This window comes from Oryctolagus cuniculus, chromosome 12, assembly GCF_964237555.1.
Source record: "Oryctolagus cuniculus chromosome 12, mOryCun1.1, whole genome shotgun sequence".
In the NCBI taxonomy this organism is placed as follows: domain Eukaryota; kingdom Metazoa; phylum Chordata; class Mammalia; order Lagomorpha; family Leporidae; genus Oryctolagus; species Oryctolagus cuniculus.
This window is the reverse complement of record NC_091443.1, coordinates 108,896,938-108,914,833: the sequence shown is the minus strand read 5'-3', so window position 1 is coordinate 108,914,833 and position 17,896 is coordinate 108,896,938. Positions and strand designations below refer to the sequence as shown.

At 68.1% G+C, this 17,896-nt stretch overlaps 1 protein-coding gene across 1 annotated transcript; it reads left to right on the top strand.

Moving 5' to 3' along the window:
* Positions 1–545: 545 nt before the first annotated feature.
* Positions 546–17,720, top strand: CSK (C-terminal Src kinase). The gene is made up of 14 exons (XM_070054680.1): positions 546–894; positions 10,927–11,006; positions 11,148–11,261; positions 11,357–11,469; positions 11,547–11,766; positions 12,328–12,421; positions 12,502–12,567; positions 12,676–12,775; positions 12,863–12,953; positions 13,117–13,190; positions 13,281–13,476; positions 13,918–14,004; positions 14,082–17,382; positions 17,519–17,720. The coding sequence occupies exons 2-13, from the start codon at positions 10,992–10,994 to the stop codon at positions 14,262–14,264; spliced, it is 1,353 nt and encodes a 450-aa protein (XP_069910781.1). The 5' UTR covers positions 546–894; positions 10,927–10,991; the 3' UTR covers positions 14,265–17,382; positions 17,519–17,720.
* The last annotated feature ends 176 nt before the right edge of the window (positions 17,721–17,896 follow it).

Genomic DNA, 17,896 nt, shown 5'->3' with positions numbered 1-17,896 from the left:
GGCCCGCCAGTCTGCCGCCCACCCTCCGAGAACCCCCGGACGGCGACCGAGCGGTCCTCCTAGGAGCCCCCCTGGCAGGGCCCGAGGAGCCTGCGCGCACCAAGGAGCGCCCCCTGCGCGAGGCGAGGGCGCGCTCTCCGTACACGGACCCGGGGCCGGCGCGCGGGCCGGGGGTGCGGCTGGGACGGACCCTCGCACGGCCAGCCCCGCGAGGCCCGGCGCGGACACACCCCCCGCGGTGTCCCCGGCGCCCGACAGGGGGCGCCGCCCGCGCCCCGCCGCGCCGGGCAGGCCCTCGCGCAGGCGCGCTGCGGCGGGCGGAGATCCGGGCCGCGCTTCCTCTCGCCGGGGCCTGCGAGCTTCCTCCCGCGGAGCACGGGCGAGCCGAGGGTGGCCGCCGCCGCCGCCGCGCCCCCCGCGCCCCCCGCCCGCCCGCCGCAGCGCGCGCGCCGCCGCCCCGGGGTCCTGCCGGGCGGGGTCCGAGCGCGCGCGCGCGCGCGCCGCCGTCGGGGCGTCCGCGGCCGCCGTCCCGCCCGCCCAGCCCTCGCCCGGCCGCCGAGCCCGCGGGGCGTGCAGCTCGCGGCCCCCGGCCCCGATCGAGCGTGCGGGGCGGGCCCCCCGGCCGCCGGCGCGACGTCCGCCCGGCGAGCCTCGGGGCGGCGCGGGGAAGCGGAACTCCGCCGGGCCGCGCGGGCCACATTGTTTGCGCCCCCTTCCGCCGCCGCCTTTCTTCGCGCCCGGCCCGGGCCGCGCGGCCGCCCCCTGCCTCCGCCGGGCCGTGCCGCCGCTCTTTGTGCCGCTCCCCCGGGGACCCCCGCCCCGCCCCTGCCCGCCGGCCGCGCGGAGCGTCCCGCAGGCCGCTGATGCCGCCCGGACCGCAGTGCCCCGCCAGAGGTGAGTGCCCGGCTGCCTGCGGCGGGGGGCGCGCGCGGGGGTGGCCCGTCCCGCTCCCGTGGCCGCCGCCGCCGCCGCGTCCACTCCCCACCCCCCACCGCCTGGGGCGCCCCATCGTTGTCGGGTTCGAATTCTCCCGGGAGCCACTGTCAGAAGCCGGCCGGGAGGGAGGGAGGGAGGGACCGCCTGCAGCCCCACAGGGCTTGTCGGGCCCCCAGCTCCGGTTGGTGGAGCTCTGGGTGGGTAGGGGGTCGGAGCCCCCCCCCCCCCGGGAGGGGAAGAGCATCGGTGTGGGCCGGAGCCTCTGCAGGTGCCCTGGCCTGCTTGCTCCTGACCCCTGCCTTGGTCCGGGCCGGAAGCCCCAGTGGACCCCTGAGTTCTGCCGGAGACCCAGGTCCAGGGCCTGAACCTGTCACTCTCAGAGATCTCTGACCCTTGGGTGGGGACATGGGCAGGGCTTGGGTCTTGGGTGGAGGTGACACCAGGCCATAGCCGTGCCTCCACCTCCTGCCACCTGGCTCGGCCCATTCTCCCAGGTTCCTCAGGGCCGGGGCCAGGTGTCAGGAAGGGGTGTGTCCAGCCACCAGAGCCTGGGAGCTTAACTGGGGCTCCCTTGTCGGCCTGCGGGGACCTGAGGCTCAGCAGGGCAGAGAGGGGGACAGCTGCCCCTGGCCTCTGGTGGAACGATGAGGCGGGCAGTGCTTGCCCCCAGCTCAGAGGCCGGGGCTGCTGCTGGTGGGGGGAAGCCCTGGGTGCACCCTCGCCCACTAAGGACGCAGGCCCAGCCCCAGGGGGCCTTGTGGGGTGAGCACGTGCTCCCCTGAGGAGGGCGAGAGGGGGCTTCCGGCCCAGCCCTGAGATTTCCCCCTGGTGCTTGGGGCTGGGTGCCCCCTGCAGGGGATGAGTTCTGAGGGGTGGGGGGGTCAGCCCCCACCCGGGCCTCCCCACGCCTCCAGCGGCTCTGTCTGTGCAGGAGCCTGGGAGCCCCCTCCCCGTTGGCAGCGCCTTGGCATGGGAACTCTGGGGGAGCGGGAACACCTGAGGGGCCCGGGCCCTGGGGTCCCAGCAGAAACCCGGCAGAGGAGGGAGGGTGTGGGGGGCCGCCCTTGCTTTAGGGTTCTGCCAGTTGCTGGGACACACACAGAGGAGACCCGGCCAGGTCCTGGAGCCAGAGCCTGCCCGGAGAGGCCTGGGGGGTTTTGAGGGGCAGGCCAGGGCCCCCGCCTGTGTGGAGAGGACGGCTTCGGGATGTGGTTTCTGTTCGGTGACCTCGGGGCCGCCCTGGCTCTCAGAAGTGGCCGCTCTTCCCTCTGCGTTGCACCAGGAGCCTCCTGCCTCCGCCGAGGCCGAGCCACGCGTGGTGCCCCGAGCCCGAGAGGGAGAGGGGCCAGGTTCAGTGCCCCCGCCCCGGAGTGGAGCCGGCAGAGCCTGGGGCGGGTGGCGGGTGCAGCTCTGTGCCATGCCTCTTGAGGACTTTCGGAACCCTGACACGTGTCCCCAAAGGGCAGAGGCGTTGAGTCTGGGGAAGAGGCCACAGAGCGGTGTCCCCACGGGTCTATGCCGTGGCAGAAGTGGCCCGGGCGCCTGGGCCCGAGTGGGGGTCAGATGGGGTCCGCGGAGGCGGTTCTGGGGTCACTGTACAAAAGTTACGGGTGTGCTAGTTTTCCCAACTTAGAAAGCAACAACCAGCACCAAAGCCAAGCAGAAAAACTTAGAAAACAGCAGAAATCCCCCAAGCTTTCCTGGGGGGCCGCAGGCCTCGTCCGCCGGCCACTGCTGATGCTGCGTTTGAGCGTTTTCCCAGGGGGCCTCGCGCTCCGGGAGACTTTGCCTCAGAAAGCTGCAGAGGGCCGCGGGCACCTCGGGCCAGGCCTGTGCGGTGCCGCCCCTCTGTCCCTGGGGTCATCCCTGTGTGTCCCAAGAGCAGCCAAGAGAGGAGCTGGCCGACGCGGGTGCCAGGCCCGGCCACGCCACGTCGGCCAGAGTGGATGGACGATGGACAGGTCCCTGACCCCCGGAGCCAGGGTCCTTTATGTAATGGGGATGCTGGCACAGCCCGTTTGCTCTCCTCACCCCTCACGGGGAGGGGGTGCAGGGAGGGCCCCAGTCATGGGCAGAGGTGGGGGGGTCCCTACCCAGAGAGCCCCCTCCAGCCGGAGGGTCTTGGCTACTTTGGCCAGTGCCCTGCCCAGCTCGCCTGCCTTCCCCTCCCCGTCACCCTGCGATTGGCTGGCCCAGGCCCGGGGCTGGCCCTGGGGAGACGGCCGCTGGTTGGTGTCCGGCCTGACCCCACCCATCAGCCTTCCGGCCTCGCAGCATCCGAGCTGAGTGCCCAGTGGCCTCCTGCCTCCTGGCTTGGGCGAGGCCAGCGCAGCCCTCCCTTGGACACAGACGCCTCCTGAGCCTGAGGCTCAGACAAGGATCCGGGCACCTCCACGGCCCCACCCTGCCAGCCTGGTCTTCCCAGCCTGTCCCAAGGCCGAGGGGCCGACTGTGGGGGCGGCCGCCTCCTCCTCCTCCTCCTCCTCCACAGGTGTGCCTCACCTGAGTGTGCGGGTGAGGGAGGTGGCGGCCAGCCTCTGCCTGGCCTTCCCTGGGCCCAAGACCCCATAGCCGCACGGGAGCTAACCCAGGCAGGGTCCCACGGGCAGGTGCGTGCGGGACCTGCACCCTGGCTGCCAGGCTTTGGCTTCCGGCTTGGTGCAAGGGAAGCGGGCATCGCTGCCGCCCTCCGGCCTCACGGCTCAGGCTGCGGTGAGGTCACAGGGTGGGGTCCACCCCAAGACGCTGGCCTGGCTGCCGCGAGCCCTCTGGGTATTTCTCAGTTCCCTCTGCCCTCATCGGGGACAGGATGGGTGGAGGAGAGGGCCGCCCCCCACGCCCAGCAGGGAGCACTCCCTCCTCCCTCCTCCCTCCCCTCTCGGTCCCTTCATCCAAGGGCTGGAAATAGAATCCGCTAACTAATGATTAAAGTCAAATTCAGACCTAAAAATAAAGAGCTGGGGAAGGAGAAGCGGTGTGCTCCCTGCGTGGCTGGGGTGAGGCCGCCCGGCCTGAGGCTCAGGGGGGTGCCACCATTTGGGGGTGTGCCTCGATTGGGCACCAGGCGGCTTGCACCGCCCGCTGGGCGTAGCCTGCACCCGTCCATCAGGCGGATTGGCAGAGAGGCGCCCACTTCCCCCTCCCAGGGAAACTGAGGCCCAGGGTTTGTCCAGCACAGCACAGCCTGCCCTTGGGCCACCTCGGTTTCTCTTCCTGGTTTTGAGGTGCAGTGAGGACAGCTCTGCACCCCCTCCGACCGCAGCTTCCCGCCGCCGCCCTCCCCTTCCGGGTCTGTGAGCGAGCAGAAGAGAGGCCGCCGCGCCCCCATGCTCCTGCGCTCTGCTGGCCCTGCGGTCGGTTGCTGGGGTGGAAACCTGGGTGTGCTGTGACCCACCACGCTGCCTGCCTGGCAGCCCGGGATCTGCCCGGCCGCGGGCGCCTGTGCCTGTCCATGCTGCAGGAACACAGGAGGTTGGGACCAGCTCCCCCGCTGGCCAGTGGTGTCACTTGGCGGGGCGGGGGCTTGTGGTTCCAGCTTCCTGGCAGGGCTGGTGGGAGCTCAGAAGCTGGGGAGCCACGAGGGCCAGAGCAACCTGGAGGACTTCCTGGCAGGGGAGGGGCCCATGCAAATAAGGGAGCAGGGTGGGAACAGAGCTCCTTGTGTGGTGCTCCTCTGGTTGCTGTGTGGCCCTGGGCCAGCTCCAGGCCTCTCTGTGCAAGGCCAGGGGGTCTGCACGGAGCCCGAAGTGGGCGCCAGTGGCTCTGTGCTGCTCGGAGCAGAGGCCAGGGGCAGGCCCCCATCCGTGCCTGCCGGTCATCAGGTACCCCCTGTGCTGCCCAAGGAAACGTGGGAGGAGAGGCCTGCGGAGCCCAGCTCCCTGCACTGCGTTTCCTGGGACCCTCCGGGGCCGCGCCGGGTGGGGGCAGCTGCCCTGGTTCCTGTGCTGCTGGGGGAGGGCGTTGCTAAGCCCCCCTGTCCCGCCAGCGGCACTGCGCCACCTCCAGGCCGCCAGCTCTGCCGGTCCCAGTTCTGAAATGAGGAGGCCAGGAATCTGGGGGCCTCTGGGCCACAGTCTCCTGTGGCTGGGAGACTTCGGGGTGAGGGCCAGGGACGCTGCAGGACTTGGAAAATGTCTTGGGAGGTCAGGGCCCAGTGGCTTTTATGCAAATGTAGGCAAATGAGGATGCAAAGGCCACAGCCTGTGCTGCTGGGGTGGGGGCCGCCGAGGCCTGGGTGAGGGCCCTTGGGAGGCCCACAGTCCCCGTTGCCCGCGCCTGTAGGTAATTAGGTTCCTGAGCGGTAATTAGAAACCTTTCTGGGCCAGTCGGCTGCCGCGGTGGGGGGCGGGGGGGGAGGAGGCGGCTCCCCATCGGCCGCCTCTGCCCAAACCGCTAGACAGGGTTCCGGTCCCACTGAGTCACTAGGGCAGGGGAAAAGACGTCGCGCTGCTGTAATCCGGTTTTTAGCGTTTTTCAGCCATTTTCCCCTGGGGCCAGGGGTGCTGAAGGCCGAGGGTCCCAGAGTGGGGTTGGCAGCGGGCGCTGGAGCCAAAGCGGGTGTCTTCCCGTCCTGCCTGCGGACGCCCAGGGAGGTGATGGCGTCGCCACGGGTCCTGTGTGCGATTCCACTGCTGCCCAACCTTGAGATGCCTGGGCCTGGGCCGCTGGGGTCCGCGGGACTCCACGGCTGCTCCGCCTGCCTCGTGCGTGCGGCCCGGGGTGTCAGGTGACCTGCGCAGAAACATCTCACTGGCGCCCAACCAGCCCGGCTGCTGGGCTCCGCCACAGGTGCGCTGCCCTTCCCCAGGGCGTGCCGGGATCCCACACTTCATTCTGTCGTGGCTGTCCCGTGGGCTGCAGGACACTTGCAGCCAGGCCTAGCGCCTCTGTGGGGCGCCGGCACCCCCGCCCCTTCTTCCTGGAAGCCCCCCCGGGCTGCCCTGCTCTCTGCTCGGTCTGTCACAGCACTGAGTGGACTGGCGACAGGCGGGAGGCCGGGTCCTCGCTCTGGTTCTGTTGGGTGCCCTCCCGGCTCACCACGCGTGATGCTGGGCGCACGGGGCGGCTCCCTAGCACTGCCCAGAGTCTGAGAAGGTTGGGCCCTTCCTGTTGCTGACCCCGCCCCCCCCCAGAGTCCAGCTGGGTCCGGTGGCTGCCATAGCGTCTCTAGGGGCTGCGGCTCTGCGTCCCCCGGTCCCTGTACACTTCCCCTTTTAGTGGGTATTTTTAGCTGGGTGTAAACACTTGGCAAAGGCTCCCACGCCCCTTGAAGCAGTGGCGTTTGGGTGAGGGGGGCAGGGAGAGGGCAGCCTGGGAGTTCCTGGCCCCAATTCCTCCCTCGTCCTCCCCTGCCCGGCGGTCTGGGCTCCCGAGAAAGGCCTGCCTGGGGCTGTGGCCACTGACCTCAGCGCCTGGGCACAATGCCCAGCCTGTTCCCGGGACCCCGGCACAAGGGCTGCTGGGAGCAGAGTTTGGGGCAGGAAGTCAGTGAAGAGCTCACCCCGCCACATCCCAGGGCCCTGTCACTGAGCCGCGTGGGGGTGGGGAGGCAGCTGCTGTCCCAGTGGGGTTAAATATAGCCTGTCCCTTACGGGACCCTGGTGTGGCGCGGCCGGCCCGCCCGCCTCCCTGTTTGTTCATTCATTCGTTCAGCGTCTGCAGGCGCTGGGGCTGCAGCTGTGATGAGCTCCCTGCGCCCCAGCTGAGCCAGGGAACCAGGGAGGCCTCCCATGAGCCAGCTTTTAAAATGTGGCTGGTTTGCTACTGGAGGGAGGTAATGGATACATGTGGTTTAAAAAAAGACGAAACAGGAAATAGTGCAGTTAAAAAGCAAATGTCCCTTAAACTTCACCCCTCTCTGCTGCCACTTCCTGTAGCGAGCCCGGTGTAGGACATGGCTGGTGGGGCCCGCGGCGGGGGAGGTGGCCACCTGCCACTCCAGCACCCCACAGGGGCAGAGGTTTGAGTCCCGGCCGCCCCACTTCCCATCCAGCTCTCTGCTGTGGCCTGGGAAAGCAGTGGAAGATGGCCCAAGTGCTTGGGCTCCTGTACCCGCATGGGAGACCCGGAAGAAGCTCCTGGCTCCTGGCTTCAGATTGGTGCAGCTCTGGCCGTTGCGGCCATCTTGGAGGTGAACCAGTGGATGGAAGTCCTCTCTCTGTCTCTGCCTTTCAAATGGATAAATAAATCTTTAAAAAAAAAAAAAAAAAAAAGCTGGTAGCAGCAGAGGACTTCAAAAAGTTCATAGAAAAAGGAAATAAAAGTAAGCTTATTAAAAAAACTGTGGTTTTTAGGATTTGGTTGCACCAATATAAACTTATCTTGAATGTTTTTCCACAGCTGCTTTGAAGTAGCATCGTGTGAGCTGCACCTAGCCTTTTTATTTATTTATTTGTATTTGTGTGTTTGAAAGGTAGCGCAATAAAGAGAAAGAGACAGAGATCTTCCATCCCCTAGTTCCCTCTCCAAATGCCCACAATGGCGACAACCAGGCCAGGCGGAAGCTGGGAGCCTGGAACCCCACCCAGGTCTGCCTCGTGGGTGCAGGGGCCCAGGCAGGTGGGCGGGGCCCTCGTCTGCCTCGTCAGGTGGGAAGCAGGGTTCCCGGTCTCCAGGGCGTTAGCATCGCAGGAGCTGGCTTCGCCGGTGCCCCGTGACGCCGGCCTGCCTGGGTCTGCAGTGGCCTGCTGGGATCCGTGGTGACTGTCCAGGACTCCCTGCCTCCTGGAGAGGCACGGATGGTGAGGCCTTCTGGGAAGTGGCCCCCTGCTTGCACCTGGCCTCCCCGTGCCCTCCGGCTGCTTGCACGTCTCGGAGATGAGTCTGCCGGTGCCTTGTGGGTGCTCTGGGCAGCATCGCCCTGCCGTGTTGTGCAGCGAAGAAAAGCCCGCCTGTTCAGGACGGGTGTGACATTTGAATATATTTGATCTACAGCTAGTGGGATCCAGCGAAGGGTGTGCATGTTTATTTATTTCCATTTTACTTGAAAGGCAAGAGGGAGGCCGGCGCCGTGGCTCACTAGGCTAATCCTCCGCCTTGCGGTGCTGGCACACCGGGTTCTAGTCCCGGTTGGGGCACCGGATTCTTTCCCGGTTGCCCCTCTTCCAGGCCAGCTCTCTGCTGTGGCCAGGGAGTGCAGTGGAGGATGGCCCAAGTGCTTGGGCCCTGCACCCCATGGGAGACCAGGAGAAGCACCTGGCTCCTGGCTTTGGATCAGCGCAGTGCGCCAGCCGTGGCAGCCATTGGAGGGTGAACCAATGTTAGGAAAACCTTTCTCTCTCTCTCTAACTCTGCCTGTCCAAAAAAAAAAGCAAGAGGGAGAGAGATCGTCCATCCACAGGGTCCCCGGATTCCTCCAACAACTGGGGTTCGAGCAGGCTGACACAAGAACCCCAGCTGGATCTCCCCTCGTGGTGGCAGGAGCCCGAGCACTTGGGCCGTCACCTGCTGCGTGTGCATCAGCAGGAACTGGGTCAGAAGTGAGTCAGAACTCAAACCCCAGCTCTCAGGCAGGGACGCAGGTGTCCAAGCAGGGTCGTGTCTCTCTCTCTCTTTTTTTTTTTTTTTTGAAAGAGTTACAGATTGACAGAGGTTAGAGAGAAAGAGATCTTCCATCTGTTGGTTCACTCCCCGCAAATGGCTGCAACAGCCAGGGCTGAGCCAGGGCGAAGTCAGGAGCCAGCAGCTTCTTTGGGGTCTCCCACGTGGGCCATCTTCCACTCCTTTCCCAGGCCATCAGCAAGGAGCTGGATCAAAAACGGAGCAGCCAGGACTCGAACCGGCACCCACACGGGATGCTGGCCCTGCAGGGCGTGGCTTTACCCGCTGTGCCACAGTGCCAGCCCCATCTCAGCTGTTGTGCCAAATGCCCGCCCCTGCGTGTGTATTTTCCTGGTGCTTTGTTTCGCTGCAGTGTGACTGTTAACCCATCCGTCGTGTGCCACCGTCACAGCTCTGGACACCGGCCGTAATTCCACACCAGTGCCCTCCCCCTGTGGTCCTGTTTTCCCTCAATCAAGGATCCACTTTAGGATCACTCATTGAGCCTCGTTTGCATATTTCTTTAGTATCCGATTTAACCTAGAACAGTCTAGAACGTTCTCCCACCTCTGGGCGGGGGTGGTGGTGGTGGTAACGTTTAGTGATGTTGGAGTCTGGAGTCGGTTGCTTGTGGTCCCCTCGGACTGTGGCTTCCTGGCTGGGGCGGGTTGGACAGAAGGAGCAGTGCACGGCCGGTGCCACACAGCGGGGGCCCGGCTCGGCCCCTGGCTGTTACTGCTGAGCCCCGCTGCCTGGTGCAGGCGGCCGCCGGTCTCCCTGCTGTGAAGCCTGGGCCCGTGTGCCACCGTCGTCCTTCAGTGGCTCCTGTTGCCTTTGGCTGTCCACACCCCGGGCAGCAGCTGGAGCTGTGCAGGCCACCTGCCCTCCCGGGAGCAGTCTTGTACCCCAAGGTTGGGGGAAGGGGTGGGCCCCGGGAGGTCACGTGACAGAACTCAGCGCCCAGGGAGGAGGCCTGGGTCTGCAGCCTCCCACCTGGCAGGGGAGGGGCTTCCCCTCTGGGCATCCTCCTAGAGCCTGCCGTCTCCAGAGTCATCACTGGCCGGCGATGGAGGGGTGGCCTGGGCCGGGGCCACGCGGGCCTCTCCTGTAAGCTGGGAGTAACGACAGCCCCCGCCACAGCCGGCAGGGTGCCGCGGATCCGCACGTGCCAAGGACCGGGCCTGGCACAGACCCCGCGCCCGGCACCCGGGCCTGCCATTATTTCTGTTATTATCATCCAGGCCGTGGGGAGGCGGCGGCGGCAGCTGTGGGCCGGAAGCAGTGTTTGCAAACTGACAGCTGGGGGTGACTGGCAGCTTGCAGCCTGCACGCTTCCCGGTGGCGGTGCACTTGGGGAAGGGTGGGGGAGGGGCGAGCTGGCAGGGCCACCGCTCAGAAGGGCCTTCTGGCCGCACCCCACCCCCGTTCAAGTGGGAGCCCCAGTATAAGGTGGAGCGAGGAGCTCACAGCTCTCCCGTACCGTGCAGGGCCCTCCTGTGCTGGGGGCTCAGTCGTCCTCCTCGGGCCTTCTTGTCCCTGTCGAGGGGTTGGGGTGGACGGGCTGGCCTCGGGACCGAGGGGCCAGGAGTGCTCGGGGGAAGGGAGCCCTTCTGTGGCCGGGCGCTGAAGGGTTAATCCACCAGCCACTCCACAGCCTGCGGCAGGGGTCCCGGCCCCCCTTGCTGGTGCAGGACCTGGGACTCACAAGGGGGGTGTCACTGGCCCCCACACGCCCTAGGAAGAGGAGCCGGGTCGGAAGCTCCCCTCTGCCTGTCCGTGACCCTGGGGCTGAGGCTGGACGTGGCCGTGTCCCGGGCTCCCGCTGGCTCCCAAGGCCGTGTGCTGTCCTGCTCGGGCCCCAGCCCTGGCTGCTCGCATCAGCACTGTCCCACGTGATGGGGGAGGCTGTCCCAGCAGCAGCAGCGGGCAGGGCTCCGGCCGAGCCTCGATCCCTGGGCACCGGGAGGCCTCCATCTCGCCTGCCTCAGGGCCGGTTTCTCTGTGTTCGCTGCGGCATGGTCTCCCTGCTGTGCCTACCCCGCTGCTGGCCGCGCCCCTCCGCCCATCTCGGGGACGCTGTCTCCCGGCGCAGACCCACCTCTGCCTGCGGGGGCAGAGGCTGGGCACGCGTGTCGGTGAAAGACCCGCGTGGGCCGAGGGCCTGCGTGACCTGGGCTTCCCAGCTCCTTCCCTGCCTCGGAGCCGCGCGGGCCGGGTGTGCTGACCGGCGGCGGCTCCACTGCCGCTGCCCCACAGAGGCCGGCCTAAGGTCGGCAGCCCCCTTGATCCCCGGGTTCCCCGGCTGCTGGCCGGGCGGGAAGAGCCGGCCCCAGGTCCCCAGAGTGGGAGCGTCAGCCTGTGTCATCTGCACGCAGGGACGGGCCCAAGTCTCAGGGGCTGGGTGGGGGCCGTCTGCACACGGCCCCGCTCCATCGTCCCTTCTCCCCGCAGCTCTGATGGTACCAGGCGACAGGCCGGCCTTGCTGTGACTCGGGGACACCAGCTCTCCTGAGACCATGTCGGCGATACAGGTAGCGGGAGGCAGGGGCCCCGCATGGGCTGTCCGTCAGGGCTTAGGGCGGCGGAAGGGGCACCTCATCCCGGCTTGCAGAGGCTGTGACCTGGATGGAGGGCGTGTGGGTGAGAGGGTCCCGGCCGCCGCCCCCCTGCAGGCCGCCTGGCCCTCGGGCACGGAGTGCATCGCCAAGTACAGCTTCCACGGCACCGCCGAGCAGGACCTACCCTTCTGCAAAGGAGACGTGCTCACCATCGTGGCCGTCACCAAGGTAGACGGGGACCCCCCGCCCCGGGCTGCCCCTGGGTCTCAGCCCCCCCATGGGGCCGGCAGAGCCTGAGAGGCTGTGGGCCGCCCTCTCCCCAGGACCCCAACTGGTACAAAGCGAAGAACAAGGTGGGCCGTGAGGGCATCATCCCCGCCAACTACGTCCAGAAGCGAGAGGGCGTGAAGGCGGGCACCAAGCTCAGCCTCATGCCGTGAGTACCCTGGGAGGGAGGAGGCGCCGGGCTCCGCCCCCTCGGGCCACCGTGACCCCCAGGCCTCCCCCCACCAGCTGGTTCCACGGGAAGATCACGCGGGAGCAGGCCGAGCGGCTCCTGTACCCGCCGGAGACGGGCCTGTTCCTGGTGCGGGAGAGCACCAACTACCCCGGGGACTACACGCTGTGCGTGAGCTGCGACGGCAAGGTGGAGCACTACCGCATCATGTACCACGCCAGCAAGCTCAGCATCGACGAGGAGGTGTACTTCGAGAACCTCATGCAGCTGGTGGAGGTGAGCCGGCCGGCGGGCGCCCACACACAGGCCGCCTTGGGCCGTGGGCGCGGGAGTCCGGGGGCCCTGCTGCTCTCACGCCTGACCCCGCGGGGCAGCCGCGGTGGGGGCGGGGGAGACAGGTGCAGAGTAGTGAGCAGTCCAGGGCCCGGCGGACGGACCCAGAGACCGGGGTCTCACAGGCACTCACAGAGCGGCGGCCCTCGGGGTGGCCCAGGCTCCTGCACCTGCCCGGGCAGTGCCCACGCAGCCCCACAGCCGCGGGCAGCCGCCCTGCCCGTACTCCCTGGCCTGGTGTGGCCTGACCAGGGAGGGGAGGGTCGCTGAGCGCACCTGGCTGGAGCTTGGTGTCCGGACACAGCCGGGGTTCAGGCCCGGAATGGTAGCAACCGCCAGGTGTGGAGCGGTCCGGGGAACAGGCCACGTGTCAGGGGCTGGGCTTGCCAGAAATGGGGCGCCCTCCCCCGTCACAGCCAAGCCGGGCTGGGCGGGACCGGCCTCTGGCGCCCTCTGGTGGCGAGCGCTGGGCGTTGCGTGAGCGCCCTGGCCTGCCCTCCCCAGCACTACACCTCGGACGCCGATGGACTCTGCACGCGCCTCATCAAACCAAAGGTCATGGAGGGCACGGTGGCCGCCCAGGACGAGTTCTACCGCAGTAAGTGCCCCCAGCCCGTGGCCGTCCCGGAGGCTCGGGGACCCACAGGCCCGCCTCCAGCCCTCACGCCCTCCCCGCAGGTGGCTGGGCGCTCAACATGAAAGAGCTGAAACTGTTGCAGACCATCGGGAAGGGGGAGTTCGGAGGTGAGGGGAGGCGCTGGGGGCGGGGGGGAGGAGCTGGGGGCGGGGCCGGGGGCGGGGCCGGGGACCAGGGACCAGGGACCAGGGCGTCAGCGCCTCTGCTCTCCGCAGACGTGATGCTGGGCGATTACCGGGGCAACAAAGTGGCCGTGAAGTGCATCAAGAGCGACGCCACGGCCCAGGCCTTCCTGGCTGAAGCCTCGGTCATGACGTGAGTCCGGCGGGCGGGCGGGCGGGGGTGGCGGCCGGGCGGGGGCGGGGCGGGGCGGGGCGGACTCTGACGCCCCCTCCGCCGCAGGCAACTGCGGCACAGTAACCTGGTGCAGCTTCTGGGCGTGATCGTGGAGGAGAAGGGCGGGCTCTACATCGTCACCGAGTACATGGCCAAGGTGGGCCCCCCACACACACCCTGACCTGGGACCAGTGGCCGCCCCGTCCCAGCCTCCCCGTGCCCCTCCCGCGGAGTGGGGACCATGAGCGAGCAGTGGGAGGTGCAGGGCGTGGTCCTGGGGGCGGGGCTGACCCCGGGTCCTGAGTGTCCGCTGCCCGCAGGGGAGCCTGGTGGACTACCTGCGGTCGCGCGGCCGCTCGGTGCTGGGCGGCGACTGCCTCCTCAAGTTCTCGCTGTGAGTGCGGCCGCCCCCGGGGCGGGGGGCTCAGGGGAGCAGGACCCCAGCCCGCCCGGCGCCCCTGAGCCCCGCCCGTGCTGCCCGCAGAGACGTGTGCGAGGCCATGGAGTACCTGGAAGGCAACAACTTTGTGCACCGAGACCTGGCCGCCCGCAACGTGCTGGTGTCCGAGGACAACATGGCCAAGGTCAGCGACTTCGGCCTCACCAAGGAGGCCTCCAGCACCCAGGACACGGGCAAGCTGCCGGTCAAGTGGACGGCCCCCGAGGCCCTGCGGGAGAAGGTGGGGCGGCCGGGCGGTGCGCGGGCCACCCCCACCCCACGCAGGCACGCGGGCCCCACCCACACCCACACCTATACCTTCGAGCTTGGCCCCACCCCCACCCGGGTGCATGGGCCCCATCCCACCACACCCACACCCATGTGCGGCCCCACACCCGCCCCACCCCTGTTCAGGCCCCACCCCACTCACACCCCACCCACGCGCGGGCCTCACCTCCACCCCACCCCACCCCACCCACACCCGCGCATGGCCCCATCCCCACCTGCACCCGCCCCACCCGCGCTCGGGCCCCGCCCCACTCACACCCCACCCATGCGCGGGCTTCACCTCCACCCCACCCCACCCACAGCCACGCACGGGCCCCATCCCCGCCTGCACCCGCCCTACCCCCACCCACCCAGCACCCACGCGCGGCCGGCTCTGACCCCCCTCCCCCCGCAGAAGTTTTCCACCAAGTCCGACGTGTGGAGCTTCGGGATCCTCCTCTGGGAGATCTACTCCTTCGGGCGAGTGCCTTACCCGAGAATTGTGAGTGCGGGGTCCCCGCCGCTGCCGCCCGGGGCGAGGCTGGGGCCCTGCGCTAACCCGCCTCCCTGCCCCCGCAGCCCCTGAAGGATGTGGTCCCTCGGGTGGAGAAGGGCTACAAGATGGACGCCCCCGACGGCTGCCCGCCCGCCGTCTATGAGGTCATGAAGAACTGCTGGCGCCTGGACGCCGCCTCGCGGCCCTCGTTCCTGCAGCTGCGGGAGCAGCTGGAACACATCAAGACCCACGAGCTGCACCTGTGACCTCCGGCCTCCCGCGGGCCCCGGGCCTGCGGGGCCAAGCCTGGATGACCGGTCGGTCGGTCCGTTGGTGGGCCGCGGACCCGGCCCCTGAACTGAGCCCAGCGTCCTGGGTCCCCCACCTGCGCCGTGCACCTGCGCCGCGCACCTGCCCGGCGGGCTTGGGCGCCCCCTGCCGGCCGCGGCGGTCACAGCAGCGGAGGCGGTGGAGGAGGAGGGGGCCGCGCCCCCCCAGCCCCTGGGCGCCCGCCGGCTGACTTAAAGAGTTCTACCCCTCTCCTTCCTGGAGACTTTTTTTTTCCGTGTGTTTATTTTTTATTGTTTTTCAAGATAAGGAGAAAAAGTACCCAGCCAGTGGGCATTTTACAAGAAGTACGAATCTCGTTTTTCCCCTTCCCCGACCCGGGCCTGCCTGTGCGGGTGGGGGGCTGGGCCCCACCCCGTGTCCGTCCGCGTCCCGTGTCGCCTCGGCCGCGCTTGACCGTGTCGCACTGTTGCATGCGCCCGCGTCCGCGTCCGCCGGGGGCCCGGGGGTCGCGCGCCGCCGCCTTGTGAGCCGCAACCGTAATAAACCCTCCCTGCGGACCGCGCCGCCGCCTCCGCCGCCCGGCCGTCTTGTCCGTCCCCCTGTGTCTGTGGGTGGGGAGCATGGCCGGCACGCGTGGCCTCCGCTTTGTGTCAGCTGCACGAGTGAGTGTCCTGTGTCTGCCCGGGGTGGGGGTCGCGCCGCTGTGGCTGTGTCATGGAGGGCTGGGCCCACCGCGGGTGGGGGGTGCACCTGGGAGGGGGCCCAGGGGCGGGTCCAGCCCCCTGGGCAACGTTGGGAACAGCAGTATCGGGCCTGGGAGCGGAGGAGATGTGACAGGAGGCCCTGGCCCGGGCATCCCGATGTCGCCCGGGGTGTGCCAGCTCCGCCCACCCCCGACCCCCGTGGGCTGCTGGACTGGTGCAGGCTGAGGAGACCCCAGCCCGCCGCCGGGGCCGCTGCGGTGCGGAAGGGCACAGCGGGCTGGGGCAGCCCTGGGACAGGAGCTGCCCTGGCACAGACACTGCCCTGTGCCCTCCTCTCCCTGCAGGCGGCGCCTGAGACCCCGGTTCTGACTTTGCAGTGTGCCCTGCGGGGGGGTGTCCCGGGCCCCGCTGTGGCTCCAGCCTCCTCTGTGGTCTCCTGGCCCGGTGCAGCCGCCGCCTCGGCTCCCGTCCACCTGCCACACCGCCCGTTCGTTCACAAATACTTGAATACCTGCTTGTGCTAGGTCCGGGAGTCGGTGGTGAGCCAGAGACCCTGTGGAGCTCACCGTGGGAGTCTGAGTGCTGAGTGCCTCCAGAGAGACTGTGCCTCAGGAATCTTGTGGGTAGAGCAGGGAGGGCTGAGGGAGGGGACCGAGCGTGAGCGGTGAGGTGAGACTGGTCTTATCCAGCTGCAGCCCTGGCGGCCCAGGGACAAGGTTTGACCAGGGTGGGGACGCACTTGCTACTGGCAGGGAGAGGGTGTGGGAGCGCCAGGCCTGACCCCGGCCCAGAAGGGAGAAGGGCCCAGGAGTGTTGTCACGGAGCGGTGGACAGGAGGCGGCTGCCGCAGGGCCTGGCAGCGGCGGGGACCTTGGGAGGGGAGCCCCCCCCCCCCGGTGCCGCCCCGCCAGGGACACAGGGTTCCAGCACCCAGGGGACCTTGCTGATATCTGTCGCACCTGCCCTGGGGGGCCGACCCCAGGTGGCAATGAGCAGAGACAAGAGCATGACAGAGGAGGGGGCTGGGTGGGAGGCCGTGTGGGAGATCGGCAGGGGCTCGGGGAGGCTGGGGGAGACCTCGGTGGCGGGGTGGGCCTGCGATGGGGCAGGAGATGACCGTGCCCTGGTGGATGCTAACCAGGAGCTGGGGAGCTCTGCCCGGCTTTCTGTCCACAGGGGGCCCAGTCTGCAGGGGTGGGGTAGGGCGGGGCGCTCAGAGGCTGTGGCAGCAGAGCCGGGTGCTTCCCACCCTGTGGCTGTGAGGCCCCCCGCCCCGCCCCAGCCCTGTCTCTGACTCTCCGCTTTGTTTCTCCCTCTCTCTCTCACCCCTCCCTGCTCTGCTCTGTGCCAGCCGTGAGTGGGCCAGTTCGTCCCCCAGCCCTCTGGGGACCCCACCTTGTGCCGGGAGTCTCGAGCGACTCTGCCCACCGCAGGTGCCGGGCAGCGGGGCAAGGTCCACCCTGGCCGAGGAAGGGCGCTGCCTGGGCAGTGGCGGTGAGGTGTGGCGGCTCGGGCGGTGCTGTGTGCATGGCACAGGTGCCGAGGGGCGTGGTTAGGGAGCAGGTGGAGACCCGTGAGCGGCCCGGCTTCACGAGGTGGCCGGGGGCTTCGGATGGGGTGTAGGGCCGACGTGTGACTTGGGAAGCTCATTCTGGTGGCACGGACATGGACGTGGGGACAGGGAGGAGGCTGGGGTGCACCGGGCGCAGCGGGGCTGGGGAGCAGAGGAGTCTGAGGAGTGGGTGAGGGGGTCCTCACCGGCTGCCAGGCCCCACCCCAGTGGGACCCTCTAGACGCCGGGAAGTGGACATTGTCCCCATTTCTCAGATAAGGAGAGCGAGGATGCAGAGAGCAGCCTGGGCGGAGGGGTGAGTCAGCGGGAAGTACGTGGGGGCTGGCGCAGAGGGGGCGCTGTCCCCTGCCGAGCCAGGCAAGGCTTGGGAGCCATGGGCGCAGCCGGGGTGGGGGCCAAGGAGGGAGGGGGCGAAGAGGAACTGGGAGCTCAGGGTGGGGTGGGGGTGGGGCAGAAGCCAGGACTGACAGTGAGGGGAGACCGATTCGGGGTGGCTGGGGGCTTCCTGTTGAGCAATGACTTTTCTTAACGTGTCCCCGAGTTTTCCACGTACAGCCTCGGCTGTCATCAGTCGGTGGAGCGCAGCACCTGGCTGCCGGGTCGCACCTGCGCCGGCCTGGAGAGCAGCCTCCATCGGGCATGGCAGACGGGAGAGCAGAGGGAAGTGCGGCCGGAAGCCCCCGCGCCCCTCCCAGCTCCGGGGCTCGCACTCTGGGCCGTGTGCACCCCACCTGCTCCCCCCGCCTCTGGGATCTTTGTGAAGCGAGCAAACCCAGACATACTTTGTCACTGCACCCACAACGCGTTAGCCCCAGGGTAAGTTCCAAAGTTCGAAACGTTGCGGAAATCGGGGCTGGCACCATGGCACAGCAGGTTGAGCCAACCCTTGAGATGACGCCCGCATCCTCTGTGGGCGCCGGTTCGAGTCCCGGCTGCTCTGCTTCCGATGCAGCTCCTTGCTGTCGTGCCTGGGAGAGCAGCGAAGATGGCCCGAGGGCTTGGGCCCCGCACCCACGGGGAGGACTGATGAAGCTCCTGGCTCCTGGCCTCGGCCTGGCCCAGCCCTGGCTGTTGCGGCCATCTGAGGATGAAAGACCTCTCTCCTTCTCTGTCACTGTGCCTTTCAAATAAACTTTTTTTAAAAAAATGAAAAATTGAAGTAAAAGATATTTATTTTGATCAAAAAACAACCTGAAAGCTATGCGCAGTTTTTCCTAGTAGACACTCCCCAAGGACACTTTAAAGACCCCTCTTTAAGACCCTTCCGCACCGGCACCAGCACCGGCGTGCCTCTTCTCCCTGGCTGTGCTGATCCCAGCCTCCTGATGGC

Bases quoted from the DNA above. Each gene is read 5' to 3' on its own strand.
- CSK (XM_070054680.1), top strand. The intron at 12,954-13,116 runs GTGGGCCCCCCA...CGCTGCCCGCAG, and splicing joins TCACCGAGTACATGGCCAAG to GGGAGCCTGGTGGACTACCT. The intron at 13,191-13,280 runs GTGAGTGCGGCC...TGCTGCCCGCAG, and splicing joins TGCCTCCTCAAGTTCTCGCT to AGACGTGTGCGAGGCCATGG.